At 34.1% G+C, this 20,812-nt stretch overlaps 1 protein-coding gene and 1 pseudogene across 1 annotated transcript; both read right to left on the reverse strand.

Annotated features, from left to right (window-relative positions):
• Positions 1-263: 263 nt before the first annotated feature.
• Positions 264-2,104, reverse strand: LOC120143154 (annotated as a pseudogene).
• A 4,216-nt stretch (positions 2,105-6,320) lies between these two features.
• On the reverse strand, positions 6,321-20,547 carry LOC120143003 (glutamine--fructose-6-phosphate aminotransferase [isomerizing] 2-like). The gene is made up of 11 exons (XM_039157435.1): positions 20,247-20,547; positions 18,734-18,906; positions 17,639-17,747; positions 13,906-14,051; positions 11,167-11,328; positions 8,259-8,622; positions 7,917-8,167; positions 7,732-7,846; positions 7,385-7,640; positions 7,138-7,306; positions 6,321-6,725 (listed from the first exon to the last, which is right to left on the reverse strand). Exons 1-11 carry the CDS (start codon positions 20,488-20,490, stop codon positions 6,642-6,644), a joined length of 2,073 nt encoding a protein of 690 aa, XP_039013366.1. The 5' UTR covers positions 20,491-20,547; the 3' UTR covers positions 6,321-6,641.
• Positions 20,548-20,812: the final 265 nt, after the last annotated feature.

The following is a 20,812-nucleotide window of genomic DNA, read 5'->3' on the forward strand; positions in this document are numbered from 1 at the left end:
ACATATTGTATTTTAGAAATATTTAGTACTCCTATAATTTATTCATGCAATTTATAAACGGAGTTTGGTTCAAGTGGTAACCAGTTTGATATTGTTTAAGCAAGATCTCATGTTCAAGTCATTGTGTATGTAGAAATCTCTGCCGGGAGAATCACCTACTAAAACTAGGTGTGCGACCCAATTTGATCAAGATTAATCAAGACGAAACCTTAGAACTAAAGGGAAAAAAGTATTCATGCAACAACTGCAACCACAAAAATAGCATGGGTAAATTTTGGTATAAGAATTAAAAAGGTATAATAGTAAAATTACTCTCGATGTTTGTATAAATAGTTATTTTTCTCCTTTATCTTTTTTTCTTTTGAAGCATTTAACCCTCAACGTTTTATTTTGGAGTAAAATGTCTCCTGATTGAATGAAAATTGTTAGTTGACTAACTGTCAATGTTTTATACGGACAAAAATTGTTAGTTGACTAACTGTCAATGTTTTATATAGACGTGACAAGTCCATGTGTTATGCTACTTCAACAAAAAAAATTAGAGCAAACTATAATTATAATTAATTACATATACACTTATAAAAATATATTTAAAAACAGTTCAAATATATATTTTGATGATGTGGCATCACATATGGATATGTCATATTAATAGGAAACATTGATCGTTAGTCAACTAACGATTTCTATCTACCCATTACGCATTTTGCTGTAAAATAAAACATTGGTGCTAAAATACTTCCCAAAAAAAGATAAAGGCCAAAGTGATTATTGTACAAACGTCGAGGATAATTTTGTTATTATACCAAATAAGGAAGAGAACACAAAATATATGAAATAATAGAGGAGAAAAGATGTCTTATGCCGCAAAAGGCAGCGACAAACGGGCAAGCGTTGGTTTGTTCACATTGGCCACATGCTTTGATGAGGCACGCTGCCTGTCCGTGAGGGGGCACGAACTTCACCGGATTTGGCCCCACGTTCACCGCCTTCTGCCACCGACATCTCAACAACCCCGATCTCTTCCTCTCACCACCACCACCATTGCCAACCTCGTGTTCATCATCTCCCCCGCTTCCGATCCTCTCTCGAACCCTTCCGCCGTCGTCACGCTCCATTCTATGCTCGCCTCGCTCGGTTCGTAGCACTCGGCGGCCATCAGCGAATAGGTGCATGCAACTGAACCCCGAGACATTGCCCGAAGCTCCTATGGATCTTCTTATGTTGAAGCTGGACGCCTCGTCCAACGAATCCCGACGGTGGCACGGTGGATTCGATGTCGAAAAGCTCTCGATTTCGAACAAGTCGGAGCTGGTATCGCTGCCAACTTTATCGTTGACTATGGAAGTTCGGGCAACCGGTTTCTTTGGATTAGATTCTTCGGCTGGTCGGAACACCTCCAACGGGTCTCGAGGTGGATCGTTGTGATCGTCGAGAGAATTATGGTTTCTATTAATAAGTATTGGAAACTTGAAACCGGAGGTAGTACCGGCGGAGCCACCATCTATCATCGGGGGTCTTGTTGTTGCTGAAGCAATCACACGGTGAATATTCTCTGCTGAGATCCTGTGAGGATTACAGGCTAATAGATCTGATTATTGTGTCAGATATCGTGTTTCCGATTCGAACCCGAGGGTGTTTCGTGCTCGACTTTAACGGACTTCTTGCCGGAGCAAGGGCACCTCAGACCCCAAATCCACCTCATTTTACCGGACCCTTTTGTCTTCTGATCAGATATTTTAAGAGTCTTCATGTTCATAGACACCGGTACCGCGCCATGAGGATTCGATAACAAACCAGCCTGGCTGTTCCAACTAGCCTCGGAAGAAGCCGTTGGTGTTGCATGGAAGGAACGAGCACGGTGGCTCTTGCCATAACCGTACCCATCGGCAGCCGATGAAGCAGACGAGAATCGGCCGGCTAATGCGGAGGCGGGAATATCACACCGAAGCTCCGATGAAATAGGATCCTTCACCGGAGAAATTATTTTGCACAATCTTGCATTGGTGTTGGTCTCGTCGAAGAATCTCTGGGCATCGAAAATGCTAATCTCTGTGTCTTCATCGTCTGCTTGAGAGCTTCCAACTCCATTGATGCTTTGGATTTGCCATCATCTTCAACCAAAAGGAAAGAAATCAAGGAAGACAAGGATGGATATATGTGTGTATCAAGTGGGCATATTTACAGGTGTATATGTAGAGGCTTGATACGATGTTCAATCATACGCTTCGGTGAATAAAATTTGACTTGATCTTATTCGAATATTAAATCAACATTCCCAGTTTATTCCATGCATTAATGAAGCCATTTAAGCTTTAATCTACAACCACAAGTAGGCATGGCAAGGGGTGGGGTGGGGTGGGGTGGGTCGAGTTTGGCCTAGGGAGGGTTAAAATATCTAGGGTGTGTTTGGTTGAGGAATGTGAAATTCTTATAGGAATAGAATCCATATTTTCCGTTTGGTTGATCGGGAATGTCATTTCCGGTAATCTTACATTACCAATAGTGGATTTTTTGGGATATATTACCGGGAATGTCATTACCTCTCTTTCTTCAGGTATTATTAGATTACCGGCGTTTTGGACTAAAATTCACTTAATTTTTTTTCTTTAAAAAATATTATTATTCTGTCATTGAATAATAAAAATTATATAAAGGTTAAATTACAAATTTATCCTTAAACTATTTTAGATTTACAAAAAAATCTATAATTAAAATTTTAGATGAAGTTTAGGGGTTAAAATAAAATTTTACCCTTTCATTAAACCTTTTATATTTTTAATTTTGTAAAAAAAATTATATAAATTTTATGAATTTAAAATTTTTAAAGAAAATATATAAATATTTTCCAACTTATTAAAAAAAACAAGTATATAATAAGTACAATTTGGTTAAATATACATTCTAATAATCTTTTATTCCTTTAACCAAACACGGTAATCTTACATTCCTGTTAAACTAACCAAACACAAAATACAACATTCCCAGTAATCATATTCCCTGGTAATCTTTTATTCCCACTGATAATCTTTTATTTCTACTGGTAATATTTTATTCTCACTGATAATCTTACATTCCGCGAACCAAACGCACCCTTAAATCTGACAGTTCCGACCTTACCCAATCTTACATAGATCGATCTCTTTTTTTTAATTTCGAGGTTCGGGAAAGGATGAGACAAGTTTTATAATAAGTAGGTCCGAGGTGGAACAGGGCCGAGTTTAAGGTGAAAATCACCGATTTGACCTAACCCGATTATATATATATATAAGATTTTAAATTTTTTTTTATTTTTTAATGTTAAAATATATTATTTAATTATTAAAAATATAATAAATTATTATAAAATATTAATATATTTGAGTCGGGGTTTTAATTTAAAAATGGGGGAGGATTCAGGGCGTGAGAAAAGGTAAAAATTATTGGGGCAATACGGGGCCAAATATAAGCGACAGATTTTCATGTTGGGGTCGGGACGCTAGAAAACTGGCCCGCCTCGTCCTTGCCCATCCCTAGTTTTGCCCTTGGAATCAACTATACTTTATAAATATTTAAATAGGTAAATTACAAATTTGACAACTAAACTTTATACGATTCTTATTTTACTCACCGTATTTTCAAAATTTTCAATTTGCTCATTGAACTTTATACATTGATTTTTTGTCACTCCACTGTTATATAACTAACTGCTTGTTGATGTGGCTTATTTTAATATTAAAACTCAACCACATAAGATTTCTATTTAATAAAATAAAAATTAATCAAGCAGAAAAAAACCTAATCCCCAAATTTACACCCATACCAAATCCTAACCCAATCTACAAATTAATCAGGCAACCATGAAAATCCACAAGTAATGGAGATCTTATAAATTTATTCCAAGAACCAAACAACCACAATAAATCGTTTTTGTTCTCTTTCTGAAATCCAAAAATGAAAATACCAAAAACTAAAGAGGAAGAAGAAGAAGAAGAATAAAGAGGGAAAACAAAAAATAAATAAAGAGGATGAAAATACCAAAAAATCTTTTTTTATTTTCCTTGCATATCGTCTTCTTCTTCTTCGTCGGTTCCAGCTTCCACAACTTCCACAATAGAGGAAATGGAAATGAGAAAATGAAAATGAGATGATGAAAAAGAAGAATAAAGAGAGAAAAGGGGGAAATGAAGGGGAAAAAAAGAAATGATTTTTTATTTAGACAAAAACGACGTCTTTTTGGTCTAAATTTAAATGTTTTAGAGATCCAAAACTACTTTGTTTTGGTATAAGTTTCCACGTCATAACGCCATTAATTATTTAACGACGGAATGACAAAAAAATCGATGTATAAAGTTCAGTGAGCAAATTGAGAATTTTAAAAGTACGGTGAGTAAAATAAGAACCGCATAAAAGTTCAATTATCAAATTTGTAATTTACCCTATTTAAATTCATCTCCTTCCCAGTTTTATTTAACTTATCAGTGTTTGATTCCAGTATTTAATACATAACTTTCTTGACCCAGCTCTCCTTGATAATCATTTCACAGTCTTTAATTAGAACGATGATCATTTCACAGTTTTTAATCAAAACGTTGATTGGATGAGTATGGTTTAATTTAAGACATCAATCCCCCATTTGACATCGAGTTCTACAATCAAACACATAAAATCTAGTCCAACGGTCGTTGGTGATTGCGGTCGACTGTGACTGTCGGCGGTGGTAAATAGCGGTCGACAGCAGGTGAATTTGATAAGTTTTTTTTTGGGTAAAATTGGTATTTTATCCAAAGTTTAAGAGTCAAATTAGTGTTTTATCGAAATTTTAGAGATGAAATTAATATTTTATCTAAAATTTATGAATTAAATTAAAGATCAACTCTTTTATTAACGTGCCATGTCATTGAACTAACGATATTTAATTTCTAAGTGATTAAGTCATCATAAATCGATAACATAAGTAATCAAACTATTATAAAGTGATAATATAAATGATCAAATATTATTTATATTTTATGACCAAAAGTGAATACTTGTATAATGGAAGGGATCATTCCAATAATTTACCTATAACATATGGAGATTTGGAAGATAAAATGAATTGACGAGAGATTTGAAAGATAACAATTTACCAAAATTAACGAATTTCAATATGATCTAATTTGATATGATCCGATTTTATTTAAAATAGTTTAGATTTAGCTCGGGTTAGATTGAGTTTTTTTAAAAGAGTGAAGTCAAATCGAATCAAATCGAAAGTGAAAAACTTAAACCTTGAGGTCGTGAGATCAAGTCCCACGGAGGCCATTTCATAATTCGGAAGTCTCTTACGGAAGCTGCTCTCAATCTGGTGTTGAGGGTAGCCTACTATCTTACCTCCCCTTACCCCAACATATGAAAAAAAAAGGACAACCATTTTATTTACTCGATGTATGGTTTGGTGTATTTGTGGAACCCAATTTCCGAAACAGACAAGTTGATTGCTTTATCCAATCTATTTAAGAAGCATGATTGATTTTGGTAACTGTGCTTATAAAACTTATTGGGTAAATTACAATATTCCTCATTAAAATTTACTCTCTCCCATATTTTACTTATTGTATTTTCAATTGCCTAACTTACTAACTAAACTTTCAAAATGTTTCTGTTTTGGTCATTTTGTATTATTATCTAAAAACAACTAATTACCAAATAATCTTTCATTACTAGAGTTATAATAAAATCTAATTTAATTATTGATTAAAATAAAAGCAATATATAGTCGTGAGAGATTTTTATATAAATGTAAAGATCACAAAAGTTTAAAACGCCACTGCTCTCCCAGTAGGGATGGGCATGGGTCGAACCGAGTCAAGTTTTCGATCAACTCGATCCGACCTAAAATATATATCCTTCACTCTAAATCCGATATGAGTTTAGGGATGACTTCACCCGACCCAAATCCGACTCAATTTTTTGAAATAAAACCCGAGCGTAAATAAATATATTTATAAAAAAATATTCTTTTTATTCAATAAAAATAATGATGTAATCAAAAAAATAATATATAGATAATTATTATTGTAATTACCTTTAAATATATAAGGTGAATTTACATTATTTTCAGGTCGGGTAGGATATTTTCATCCTAAACCCAAACCCGACCCGAACCCAATTAAAAAAAAAATCAACCCGATCGGGCCGGATTAGGTCGAATCCCGTCGGGTTTGGGTCCATGCCCATCCGTATCTCCAACAAATATAGATTCTCAACTCGTTCTAAATCTATAGGAGACCTCACGGTAAACCAATTTAAGGAAATTACTAATCTCAAGTTACCTGATTTTATCATAGCCTTAAACAAGGCATGCAGATTGATGTCGAAACCAAGCATTCTCACTGCTGCTTTTGGCCTTATATGAACTCAAGAAAAGAACCAAGGACTGATAAAATTGTAGCATTTTTGGTTGAGGCATTTCATCAAACATTATGTCCCTAAATGTTTAGTACGACTCTCTCTCTCTCTCTCTCTGAAGAACTGTTAGATTGTTATTTCAGACCATCAGCATAAAATGATAAAACCATCCTTGCTTTATTTCAGAAATGCTTCATTAATTCCTCTAGCAAATAATTCGAGGAGAAAAAAATAAGAGGAAAAAGAATGTGTACTATGTCGGTAAGCGCTCTTCACTGCGTGGTCACGCTCTTTGCAAGATTCCGAGGCTGGTCGACATTGTATCCCCTTAACACGGTGAGATGATATGCCAGTAACTGCACCAAAAATGCAAAGGTTATTGTTCATTAGCATACTAAGAAAAGGTGATTATAAAGTAATTTTTGCTCTAGATACTATCAATTATTTGAGAATGAACGCTCAATCACCCCGGCTGCAATTGCTGGTGCACAAACCCAAGACATCTAGGAATAACAACCATTCCTTAACCACTGAGGTAATTTGGTTCATACTAACATTGTATACTTGAGAGGGCTGCAATGGGTACCCTATAGACAGATACCTTGCAGTAGCCAAATATTATATTTAGTTTTACATATTTTTATTCATAAATTTATTATTAATGTGATAATTCACTCTCACTTGTCACTTAATGCATAACACCCATAATTTTAGTATATTGCTAATTTCATGATAAGAAGCAAGCTAAAATAATAATGAAAAGGATACCTGAAATGGAACTATATTAACCACAGGTTGAAGACAGTCCTCAACCTGAGGAACTTCAATTACTCGACAACCGCCTCCAGGACACACTGATGCAGCATCTCCTTTTGAACACATTACTATCAAGCGCCCTTTGCGGGCACGTAGTTGCTGAATAACCGACTGTTGCTTGCTATTCGAAATCAGAAGATGTCGGTGCCAAGCAGTTGAAAGCAATAAAATAACATAATTTCTCAAAAACCAAACCAACCTGAAGCAAGCATCACGGGTAGCAATCACAACAATGGGGAGATTTTCATCAACTAGTGCCAATGGACCATGCTTCATTTCACCGGCAAGTATCCCCTCACTATGCATAAGTGCAACTTCCTTCACTTTTAGAGCACCTTCCAAAGCAGTTGCATAATTGTATCCTCTCCCGAAGACAAGAAGTGACTGCTCAGCAATCAATAGTTTCGCTAGATCTTTCATTTCCTGGTCAAGCTTCAGTACCTCCCTGATTTTATCTGTGAAAGCCAAGAAAACAAAGTGAAAAGGGGGAAACATTTTAGAATATATATATATATATATAAAAAGGGAACAAGGTTTTAGACTAACTTGGAAGGTCGAATAGACCATCTATTATAGCCTCCCTTCTCTCTTGTTTAGAAATTGTGTCAGCTCCAATTGCCAAAGCTAACATGGCCATCACCGCTATTTGACTTGTATATGCCTGTTAATGACAGCGTGAGTTTTTTTAACTAAAAGACGAAAGGACAAAGATTCCTTGATCCTGTATTTACCTTGGTACTGGCTACACCAATTTCACAACCAGCATTTATATGAACACCACAGTGTGTATTCCGAGCTATTACACTCCCAACAGTATTCGTGATGCCAACACATAACGCACCATTCTCCAAAGCATATTCCAGAGCAAGCAATGTATCAGCTGTTTCACCAGATTGACTAACAAAAACTACTGTATCCTCTCTGTATATAAGACCTTGCCGATCCAACAGATCACTAGCAATTTCCATTGTAACAGGTACCCCTATTTTTCCACATAAATCAAATAAACAAGTTGAGAATGAAAATAAGAAATTTTAAAACAGAATTATATTTCCCAGACAAATAGCAGTTACCAGATAGTTCTTCCATGATGGGTCTAGCAGCTAAAGCAGCATTGTAACTTGTACCACAACCAATGAATACAATCCTTCGGCTTCGCCTAATTGTTTTAAGGTGATCCTTCAGTCCACCCAAAAGAACAGTCTTAGCCTTCCAGGAACCTCCGCGTAGAAGCCTTCCTCTCAAGGTAGTTGTTAGAGATTCTGGCTGTTCATGAATTTCTTTCTGCATATAATGCTTGTATGTTCCCTTATTTATTTGTTCAACCTCCATCTCAAGAGTAGATAACGCACGTTGCACTGATGCAGGCCTAGCAGAACGACTGCCTCCATTTCTTCCTTTGTCATTATTAAACTTTAGGATCGATACAGTACCTTCCTGAAGAAGGCAAGTAACATGAGGGGAAAATAAGAATTAACGGACCATCACTTTAAAAAACTAATCAACATGGAAAACAAAAAAGTAGTCTCTGTCATGAGTTAACTATAATTCCATTTCTGCATATAATGCTTGAATTTTCCCTTATTTATCTTATCTAAAGTAAATATAAAGATGTGTTTTTGGCTAGTAAATCTCTATGTACACAACCTAAGTACTCTCTTCTTCAAAAATACAATTTATCATCAGAAAATTAAGAGTAAATCAGAATTCTCTTTTCCAAAATACTTACTTTCTACATAAATCACGACTTAATGTTTCTTCTAAGATTGCCGTAACAGAGAAGACTTCTAGTGATCTAGATGGAATTTCTTAAATTAGAAGCCATGTATTGACATGCCTTGAACCAACATGAGTGTATAAATGTAGGTATTAAGTAAAATTAAACAAACTTATAAAGAGTCAATTTAGAGCAAACACCTCATTCAATTGGAAAATATAGTGCTACGCGTGAAGTCAAGGAATATATCAGTTTATTGCAACAAAAAATAATAATAATTTCAGGAAGATATTAGTTTTAGGCTTAAATATCAAAAAGGTGCCCAACGTATGCCTTTAGTTCCAGTTTGACACCTAACATTTTTTTCGTTCTAGTTTGGTGCCTATCGTTTCATTCCGCTAACGTTTTTTTCGTTCTAGTTTGATGCCTAACGTTTCATTCCGTAACTTAGTTTGGGTCAGGCCATGACGGACCGTTAATTTTGGCCATTAAATGCCACCTGAATTTTTTTAATTTTAAAAAATGATTTCTGAAAATAACAATCTAATTAAAATAGATTAGTTGAAAAATTAAACACTTGTTCATCTTCTTCCCCCCCCCCCCCTCTTGTTTTCATCTTCTCCCCCCTCCTGTTTTTGTTCTGTTTGATTCATCAACATAAGCTATGGTGACAATCTTATTTTTAATTGCTCTTCTTTTCATCGTCTGTTTCCTTAACATTTACTTTGCTTTTTCTCCCAAAATATTTTATGCTTGGCTTCAATGATTTTGGTTAATCATTTCAAGAAAAAAACCCATAAAAATCATTTCAAACAAAAATGAAAAATAAAACCCAGCAAAGTGAAGAACTTTCAAGAAAAACCCATAAAAATCTTTCCAAACGAAAACAGAAAAAAAAAAACTCAACAAATTACCACTGGCTTGTTGAGGAACAATGGGTCTTGAAGTCATCTTCGATAATCTCTTCACCATAGCTAATGTTGATGAGAAAGGGGAAGAGAGGGGAAAAAATCATTTTTTTCAACAACAATCTGCTTGTGTCTCTCAATCTCACTGGTAATACCTTTGAGGGGTCATCATATTCCAATATTTCTAAGCTTTCAAAACTTGTTCATCTTCAACTAGCTACCAATATGTTAAATGGTCGATTCCTGAAAGTATAGGAATACTGTCTTAGCTTGAAAATTTTCAAATTATGCAGAGTGAGGAAAAATGATTTAGGGTTAAAGGGGAAGAGAGGAAACCATGTCTGAGCTTGAAAATTTTTCAATTGGAATTAATTCATTTATTATTATTTTTATTATAAAAATCATTTTTTTAATATTAAAAAAGTGCCATATGACATTTAACGGTCAAAATTAACAGTTCGTACAACCTGACTCAAACTGAATTATGGAATGAAACGTTAAGCACCAAACTGGAATGAAAAAATGTTAGACACTAAACTAGAACGAAAAAAACGTTAAGCACCAAACTGAAACAAAAAAACGTTAGGCACCAAATTAGAACGAAAGACATACGTTGGGCACCTTTTTGATATTTAAGCCTTAGTTTTATTATTATTAGGACCAATTTACTATTATTTTGCTAGCATTTAGTAGTAGTAGATTTTATTTATGAGTTTTTTATCATTAGAAGTCTCTCCTTAGTAGGAGTACTTGGTAAGTCTTTCAGTTGAACGATGTAACCTCTCTAGATAAAAGAGGCTAATTGATAACAGAATAAAACAAGCCATAATTTTTATCAAAGCCCTAAAAGATCTTGGTCTCTCCTTTAACAAGTATTAAGGTTTAAATCTGCCTTCAACTGGTTGAGTTATCAATCTCCATAGGTCATTCCAGTAATAGTGATAAAGGAAAGCAATCGCTTCTGATGTTCCAGACAGTTCCAGTGACTCGATCCGTAACCCAAGACCATAACATCTGGTGTGGCTTCTATGTAAAAGGGGAAAATGTCTACCTATATATGTTCACAATCATAACCCATGTGTCTCAAACATTCCAATAAAAATTAAAAGAAGATTATAGTCTTATAACCATAAAATTATCAGTCGAATCCTACATAGCATTTATTCTTGTAAGACATACATGTTATAAAAATGTAGGATAGAAAGAGAGGGCAAGCGAGGGATAAAACGGAAATATATGTGTGTGTGTAGAAAATAATTAAAGAATAGAACAAGAAAGTTTTGTAAGATATACCAAGCATAAAAAGAAGACTAGAATAAGAGAATAATTGCAACTTATCTAAAGGATTAAATGTACCTTAAGATGAACTACTTCACCATCCTCGATGACAAGAACTTTCTTTGTGTGTTCAACAATTGCATTTGCATCACTTGATAGGAAAAGTTCCTTAGGATTGCTATTTTGTAAGAGAAATTTAGCATCATGGAATGCTGATCCATTGCAAACATCATCATTTTCCTAAGAGAAAGCAACTTTATAAATAAAAAACATCAATCTGACAGATAAAGTAATATGCAACCAAAAATAATTAAAACGTCTATGCACTGAATCTGTAACCTTGTACCGTTTATACGTAAAACCATAACCCATTAAAAGTAAAAATAGTAAATGGAAAAAATGAGAGCTAAACCCTTATAAATGCTTGCACTGTAGCAGGATTTTTTATACTTTAGTAGAAGGGTGGAGAGAAGAAATTGCGCATTATAATGCAGACACCTCCCAGGAAAAGACCTCCACATGAAGGAAGATAAGCATGTTTCCCTATATTTCTAGTTTGTACCAAATTGTTAGCCATTGACATATAAAATCTGTTCCTGCAGCTGGTAAGTCTGGATCAAAATACTATGAAGAGTGAAAGCATAAAATCCAATCCATCAAAATACTATCAAGAGTGAAAGCGTAAAATTCAATCCTACAAACATCTTTACAGATGGACCTTTCAACTGCTACAACCCAAAGATAAAGATGTTAGTAGCCAAATACTTGAAAACCACACCATTAGTCCAAAAGCTACGTAGATGAACCTGGAGCTTAATCCAAATGGTTTCCCCCATTTCCCTTTGGAGGCAAATTTCAGCAAGTGTGGATTTGATCCCTAACACCTGCAAATTTCCCTTCCCAAAGGCCCCTAAACCGAGGTCTCCATTGTAACAAAAAAAAAAGAACGATTTGCTTTCAAATTTAAATAAGGTAAGTGGGAAAAAAGATTTCAAATATGTTTTTTTTTGTATTCTCTCGCAAAGAGTAAGGGCAACTTGTATGAATGACACGATTAGTAATGGCCAGTTCAACTAAATGTCGCTAAGGTTGCATAAAGAGATAAAATTAACAAAAGGTGCATAAAGGAAAATGCCAAGGTTGCAGCAACTGAAGAAAAAAACTGAAAACATAAACATCTTTAAGATAGTATGGATATGTAAAGGGAACCCTACACATGCCAATTTGTGCAGATATAATTTAATGAGTTCTAATGAGAACAAATTTCAATAGTCAGAATAATAGGGATTTTACTCTTAGACATTCATCTTCTAAAACTCTTTTCTCCCTTTTCAAAGACATGGAAAAAGAAATGTATTCTTACATCTTATGTACATTGAAAAGTAAAATGGCAACTCATATAGTGAGCACATTTCTGAATACAAATAAAACTTCTGTTAACCCTTTATTTAGTTCATTAAAAAGGCATATTTATGCTACCTGTATGCAATCCAAAATAGCTAAAATGAATTAGAAGAGAAATCCTTTACATCCTTCTTTTTCATCTTTCACTTCTCTCCTCCCCCCCCCCCAAAGAATTGGAGGCCTCGTTAAAACCCCCCCTTTATAATCATCAACATACTAAAATGTATGTCAACGAAAATTGGAAGGAGGAAAAGAGTACCTCATGATTTATTAAATAATAAAACCATTACACCTTGTATGAAATAACACCCCAATAAGATACATACACCACATCTAAACCAGAAAATCTCTAAATCCCCCTTAAACATCCAAATATTACAAGGTCAACCCTATCTGATACCCACTCACACCTATCCCAAGCCTCACACCACTAAAAACCAAAAATATTCGAAAGCAGTACATAAATCCAATAATATGATAAAAACACAACCGACTCCTAACGGCGAACCATCTATATCTTGGAGAAGCAACACACACCAATCAATTAAAACTCCTTCCAAAACCGCTAACAGACTAAAACCCAATATTCGTCCGAGACAGTTAAGCCACTTCAGCCTTTTTCCCCCCTATTTTTTTGGTTATTTCTTTCCTCTCTTTTTTTCTTTCACCTATCTGAATTTACTATAATTTCTAAAATTATCATTATTGCAATTGAACTTAAAAAATACAAGGTATCTGTCCTATTTTGTCTCTTTTGCTCCCATTTTCCCTTAAATTTCCTTTTCTTTTTTATATCATTTTAGTTAGTGAGAGCGGTATTACCAAAATTCAATTTAAAAGAAGTTATGAAAAAACATGTCCCCACCCCTCCCTTCATCATCCTTGATGATCAAAATTCATCTCTCCATGATAAGTGCTTAGATATTTTTTATAGGATTTAAAAGAATAAGACACGAAATCATTTACCTTCTTGTAGCACAAAAGGAATCCAAAAATACTTTTCAATACTAAATTAACTTTACCACCGAAGCCAAAGATTCTAGATATATTCTATGTCTTAAGAGCAGTAATGAATCCTCAAAAAGCATTACAATTGTCCATGCTTTAAGAATTGAACTAATGAAAATGTTTTCAATAAGATTATAATACTAAAGTGAAGGTAAATTATGAGAAAATCAGAAAACAAATAAAATATGAATTATTTAATAAAAATTTGCTAAATAAAAAAACACTAAGCAAAGCAGAGCTAAGCAAATGAACAACCAAACTGAATCTGAAGATTTCAAGAGTAGTGGCTAATCAAAAGCCCAAAATGACACCTACCCCAAAAACCTTATATGTACAAAAATTACAAAATGTATTATTTGGTGCAGAAATAATGAAATAAGAAGCTTGGTTCGTAATTATACTTACTTTCACACCTAAGAGCAATGGACTACCACGCTTGCAAGCAATAAGCTCATTTGGGTAATGCCGACTTTTGAAAATGAGGGCATATGCTCCCTCAAGATGCCTCATAACTTCAAGTACTACTTGACTGAATGTGACAGTCTGGTCACCTGAAGAACATATATAAACACCATAAGTGCATTTGATTGAAATGTCTCCTCAAGCACGTGAATAAAAAGCATTTTCAGTAAGGTATTAGACTAATTGCAAAGAATGTACTTGGAAAATAATGAAGGCAAAAGAAAACAATATATAGATTGTAACCGAATATGATATGTATTTTAATGTGTAGTCTAGATGTATTTTATGTTTATCTACTCAAAAGATAAGTTAGATATCTATTAAATAGTTTATATAAGTAGGACTCCAATGTAAACACTAACCTAATAGGACTACTCAAAGGATAAGTTAGATATCTATTAAATAGTTTTATAACTATGAGAAAAAACAGAAAAAGATAAATTCTCTTTTTCATCAAACTCTTATCACTTCATAAAACTTACACAACAGACAGTAAATGCCCCAATTAATACGCCTGATTAGTGAAGGCAATAGAACACTAGATGATTGATCTGGCATTCGGTCAATGTTTCAACATACTAATTTAAACAATATATTATGAAATTTTCAGTTGTTCATAATTAAATTAAATTTCATGAAAGATTAGAATTGAAGACTACTACTCTTGATATGGTGGCACGCTGGTCATGCAAACAGGTTATCAAACATTGAGAATCAGTAAGGAGGAAGGAAACATGATTCAGACCACATAACAATAACTTCAACTACCCCTAGTATAGTGGTGAAAGAGTAGACAAATCAGAAAATTGTCCAAGTAATTTGAAGTGACCCTCGAAGTTAGATTAACACAATTTAAAAGCAAACAGCCATTCAAGAAAGCATTTAGGTAAAAAATTGCATATTTGGAAAAAACAAACCACTCAAAGAAGCTTTAGTGGTATCGAAAATCAGAAGAAGAGGATGAGAGATGGCAACAAAATATAGACTTTGTTCCTTCCAAAATTTGTTGTTTCAACGTTGAGTTGTCCTTTTCTCTTGTTCTATGACGATGATGTATGCTAACTGTTGTATATGAATGTGACATACTCCATGTCCCACTTATGTTCAGTTTCTTTGACTATGCTTTTCCAGCAACCACTTCCAAGAAATTTTGAGAATTTGATGTATGATGTATCCTAGCCTACCTATGTGCCACAAAAGATCTAGTTTAACGTTGAAATTTGCAGGACTACTAGGGCCTAGGCTGAAATATATAACAACAAGATTCCACGAAATGAATTGGCATTAAGTACAGGTGTATTATATTTTTTTTGATGCAAGGTACGTGTGTATTATAAAGTCCATTGCCAGCGGTTTAAAACTGAATCAGCCAGTGACAATCACAGCACCTTATAAAACACGTGGCTGCGGTTAAAAGAGGGGTTCAGGGTATTGAAGATGTTTTATGTCCTCTTTGTAAGCTGGTGGAGGAGTCTTCCACGCATTTATTCTTGACTTGCTCAGTAGTATGGTCCTTATGGAATAAATTTATGAAGTTTTGGAGGCTTAGTTCTGTTTTTCCCGCAAATGCCAAGATTTTTCTCCTAGCTTGGGAGGATTTGAAAACTAATTCAGCTATATGGCCATTTATCTCAGGGTATGTTCTCTGAACCATTTGGAAAGTCGGGAATGATATAGTGTTCGAAGGGGGGAAGTCAGATCAGACAGAATTATTTTTCTTAGCAAGATTTAGGCTTGCTTCTTGGTTTTTAGCCAAGTATAAGGAGATTTCTATCCCTAAGGACTCTCTCATTTCTGATCCTTCCCTAGGGGATTCTTGTTCATCCTACAATAAAGTGAGTTTATCTAAGATCCCTTGATTACCTCCCCCTAAGGGCTTCATCAAATTGAATGTTGATGTTGCAACTAGTTGCGACTGGAAGAAGAGTGGTCTTGGTGGCGTTTTAAGAGATCATTCTGGTATGATTTTAGGCTCTTTCAAGGAATCTGCTGGTTTGGGTCCTCCTACACTGATGGAACTTGAAGCTATTCAAAGGGGTTTATCCTTTTTTGCCTCTTTTCAAGGGATTGTTAAGGATCGGTTGATTATCGAGAGTGATAGCAGGGTGACAGTGGATTGGATTAAGAATGTTGATCTATGTCCAGATGTGTATGCTTTTATTGTTAATGACATAGTTGTTAGGCTTAGATCTTTTGAGGGTTTTGTTAGATGGGTTGCTAGGACAGCTAACCTAGAGGCTGATGCCTTAGCTAAGGCTGGAATAGGCTGATTCTTGTGTTGTTGTTCACGGTTGTCTTATAGCTTTTACTCCACGTAAAGGGTATTTTGGTGTGTTGTATTTCTATTGTAATTCTCTTTATGTTTAATGAAATCTTAAGGCACTCTTTTCCTCCTTCCGCTGATTTAAGGAGCTTCTTTACGAGATCCTTCAATTAAGAAGGGGGTTTTTAACGAGGCCTTCAATTCTTATAAAAAAAACACGTGGCTGATTGAACCGCTTTCCCCAGACCTCTCCAGCCTTCTCAGTACTACATTTCTCATAATTGAGCTCAACTAATGACATTTGTAATTATAGGAGATCAAGTTACTATAATACTATAATAATCATGGTTAGGGGTGCTTATCGAGCTAGTCCATCACGAGTTGGGCAGTACTCGACTCGTGCTCGTTAAAAAAATTTGTTGCTCGATTCGACTCGTTGCTCGTTAAAATTGTGCTCGACTCGTGCTCGTTAAAAAAATTTGTTGCTCAACTCGACTCGTTGCTCGTTAAGCTCACTAAAAAATTTACCTTACCTTTTTAACTAAAAATAAAATTTACTAATACTATATGATATTAGGGATGAGTTTTTTTTTTGGGTATTAAAATAATATTATTAATTAATAATATTTTATTATTAATTAAAAATAATAGATTAGTTAACTTATTATTATTATTATTTATTAATAAATTAATATTTAATATTTAGATTTATTTTTTGAATAAAATAATTTTGAAGTAATTACTAAAATATATTTTAAAAAATTAATAAGATGCTCGTGAACTTATCGAATCAAGTTAGACTTTGCTAGGCTCAGCTCGTTAAGGTCTCGAGTCGAGTTAGAGTTCGAGTCGAGCGTTTATCGAATTTTGACCGAGTCGAGTTTGAGCTGCTCAACTCGTTAAGCACCCCTAGTCATGGTCCAACACACCATTATAATGATTGATTTACATGCAAACATGGCAGAAGAAACTATTGAAAGATCACAGCACTTTTTATTGCACATCACATCAAAAAGGATCAAGGGAAACTCTATGCACTAGGACCTTTACATAGCCTCAAGTACAAGGCACAAAAGAAGTGCAATGTAACCATGTAGTAGGACTAAATATTAAGTGCAAAAGCACTGGTATAATGCATTTGTGAAATGGCAAGGCTGCAAAGCAGTAATCATTATTGAAAAATAAATTACCTTCTTCATTTGCTTTGTCAAAAACAAATTTGGCAAGCTTTGGTATTACTTCTGTGTCTGTTTCAGATTCAAAAGTGAATCCATGTCGAACAAGGGTCTCTTTCAAAAGAAGTGCAATGTAACCAAGTAGTAGGACTAAATATTAAGTGCAAAAGCACTGGTATAATGCATTTGTGAAATGGCAAGGTTGCAAAGCAATAATCATTATTGAAAAATAAATTACCTTCTTCATTTGCTTTGTCAAAAACAAATTTGGCAAGCTTTGGTATTACTTCTGTGTCTGTTTCAGATTCAAAAGTGAATCCATGTCGAACAAGGGTCTCTTTCAAGACCTGAAAATACACACATATTAAAGAAAGTAAACTTTATGATATGCAGTTGCATAAAAAAAGAATGGACACAATCACATGTAAAGATCGTAAGCGTGGAAATTTGCTGTGATTAAACATTTAAGAATAAAAGCTGCAGACAGATTTCAATAAAGCCATTAAATGATGAAGCTAGCAGTTTTATAGCTACATAACCATCTTCAGAAAAAAGTATTGTTTTCTTGCACTCTAATCACCCGTTAACAATTTTCAGAACCAGCCAATATGTTCAACTAACAACATTAAGTCATCAAAAGAGTTGAGTTGAAGAAGCCCCACAGAAAAAGAATAAGATAAAATATCAAAATGTACTGTTTACGTCTTGCTGGACCAAAAAAAAACTGTTCCGACTCTGCATACTCTCTCTTTCTCTCATCTTTATATTCTTTATTCAGAACATTCGTAAATTTTGATAAATTGATAAAGTTTTGTTCCAAATTTTCAACTCATGACTCTATTCACCCGCAAGAAACTAAAAGTAACTACTTCCAAATTATCAATAAAAAACGAATGGTAGAAAAAACAGAAGAGCAACACTAGAGCAATACCTACCATTTGAACTTAGTATATACTCTGTTATTCTCTGAGTTTCCATCTTATTAATTCGTATGTGCATATGACTTTATTATTTAAAAGCATAAGCTACTTTAGTCACATCATTTAACATGGTTTATTCTGTCTCAGTGGCATGGAAAAAGGGAGAATGCGAGAACAAAGGGAGAAGATGAAAGTAGACAAAATGAACACTAGTGGTTCATACAAACATAACTTGAGCTATCTATCAATCTCTCCATTAGTTGCTTACCTTATACACATGCAGTATCTTATGCTCTAAAAAATGCTAAACAAACAACAATTGCAGCATAAAAACTTGAGTTGCAAATCCATCAAGAATGCATAAGCGAGTTTAGTTTAGAAAATGAAGAACGTCATTGAAAAATTAAGCAAACCTCATAATTAGTGATAACACCATTGTGAACAACCAAGAAGTCATTCCCAGAACCAGAAGTCTGAGGATGACTATTCCTTGGAGCAGGCTCCCCATGAGTAGCCCATCTGGTGTGTGCTATACCAGCATGGGTAGTAAAAGATTTCTCCAAGTTCAACTCTGTTGCAACTACCTCTGAAAGGACCAAACCACCATTAATTCAGCCACTGGAGAAAACATTTTTAATTTTATTTTTTCATTTGTAACATTAACGAACGACAGAAAAGAGCATGGGACAAGTCCAGCTTTTTCACTCAAAATGATTTCTTCTCAAGTTACAATTACATTGTAAGAAACAATTAAGATAACATTTTAATTCACTAATAAACAAATCATATACTTCCATTTTGATTCAGTGTTAAAAGTAATAATTTGTACCATTTAATTAATGAACTTACATTTCAGCATCACATAATTCTGTGGAATATATATATATAGAGAGAGGAAGGATCAAATTACACAATTACACACTTTTTATATTATTAATAATTTAACAACTCAACCGTCATATCTTATGGTCTATTCACTAACTTTAAATAAATTAAAAATGAATAACTATTTAATGTAAAATTTTCAATCTTAAGTATATATCAATAAAAGACAATAATTTCAATCAATAAAATGATAGACATATCATATTGATTTGAAATTTATTTGCATGACGCATTTAATCATTTTGCTAAATCCAAGGGTCCGAGATGTAAAACATCAATCATACGAAAAGCTAGTAAAGAATAAAAAACTAATTACAGTAAGAGCAACCCTTCTTTTTTACACATGTAGCCATCTTAGTAACCCGTCTATTTTCTAAAATATAAAAGAGAAAACTTTGCACATACTTTTCTTTTAAGTTACGACTACCACCGGACACGCAAAACCTGGCGCAACAGATCATGGTGATCATCCAATATAATCGAGTTAAAAAAATTTAAATTATTCAATTGACCGGTCTATTAAATTTAAATCGATAAATCTATAAAATTCGGGTATGAGTTATTTGTGTTTCTATTTAAATTTAACTATAAATATTATAATATTATAGTATTATTTGATTTTAATTTAAATCGTTTTTTATAACAATATAGAATACATGTATTTATTCATATTTTGTTATATGTGATAAACATTTATAGTAGAGTAAAGAGTTGAGAGACTAGCTTGAAACTTGAAAATTAATTTCATGCTTATTAGAAAATTTTAAGTTATTAGTTTTGATATATAAATCGACTCAAATTTGAAATTTTTCGGAGAGTCGGGTTTGGCTCCATCCTATTTACACGCCTAACTTGACCCGACCCGGCACTGAGAAACGGAGGAATTCATTGATTCAATATAAAATATTAAGAAGTGAATATGACCATGTTTTGGACCCGACCCGGTTAAGAACCCAGGCTCCCACCCTTCTCGTAGAAACCAACCGAAAAAATCCAAAACATCAGAACAATGAAATAGAAACCGTGGAGGTGAGAGGTTACCTTGGTAGACAGATTTGACGAGGGACTCGATATTGCCTTCCTGGCGAAAAACGAGAGGGGGAGGCGACAGAGAGCCGTCGGAGGACGATCGAGGAAAAGACGAGAAGTCACCGTCGTCGATGGAAATTCCGGCGGAATCGTAGCCTCTGTACTCGAGACGACGAAGGCCATTGAAGAGAACTTGAAGAATGTGCCTTCTCTCTCTGTTCACGTTGTAATTCAAATACGCAAATATTCCACACATCTTTTCTATAAATCTTGTTTCTTCAAATTCTCAATTGCAGAAAAATAAATCAAAACTCTGAGGAAAAGAGGGAAAATTTATGTCTTGGGATTTTCTTCGATCTCTGTTCTTAAAGATCAGAGAAGGTGTATAATTCTGACTTTTGAATTCTTTGGAATAAAGAAGCATTTAGTCCTCGAATATAGTAATATGTTTTAATCTGATCCCTTTTTTTTATTCACGATCAATCTTTGAATTTAAATATATAATATTTTAAATTTTCTTACACATCATAATTTCGTGTCATAGTAAGTATGGGCATGAGTTCCGTATGGTCAGATTT

This window comes from Hibiscus syriacus, unplaced genomic scaffold, assembly GCF_006381635.1.
Source record: "Hibiscus syriacus cultivar Baekdansim isolate YM2019G1 unplaced genomic scaffold, ASM638163v2 tig00110833_pilon, whole genome shotgun sequence".
NCBI lineage: Eukaryota > Viridiplantae > Streptophyta > Magnoliopsida > Malvales > Malvaceae > Hibiscus > Hibiscus syriacus.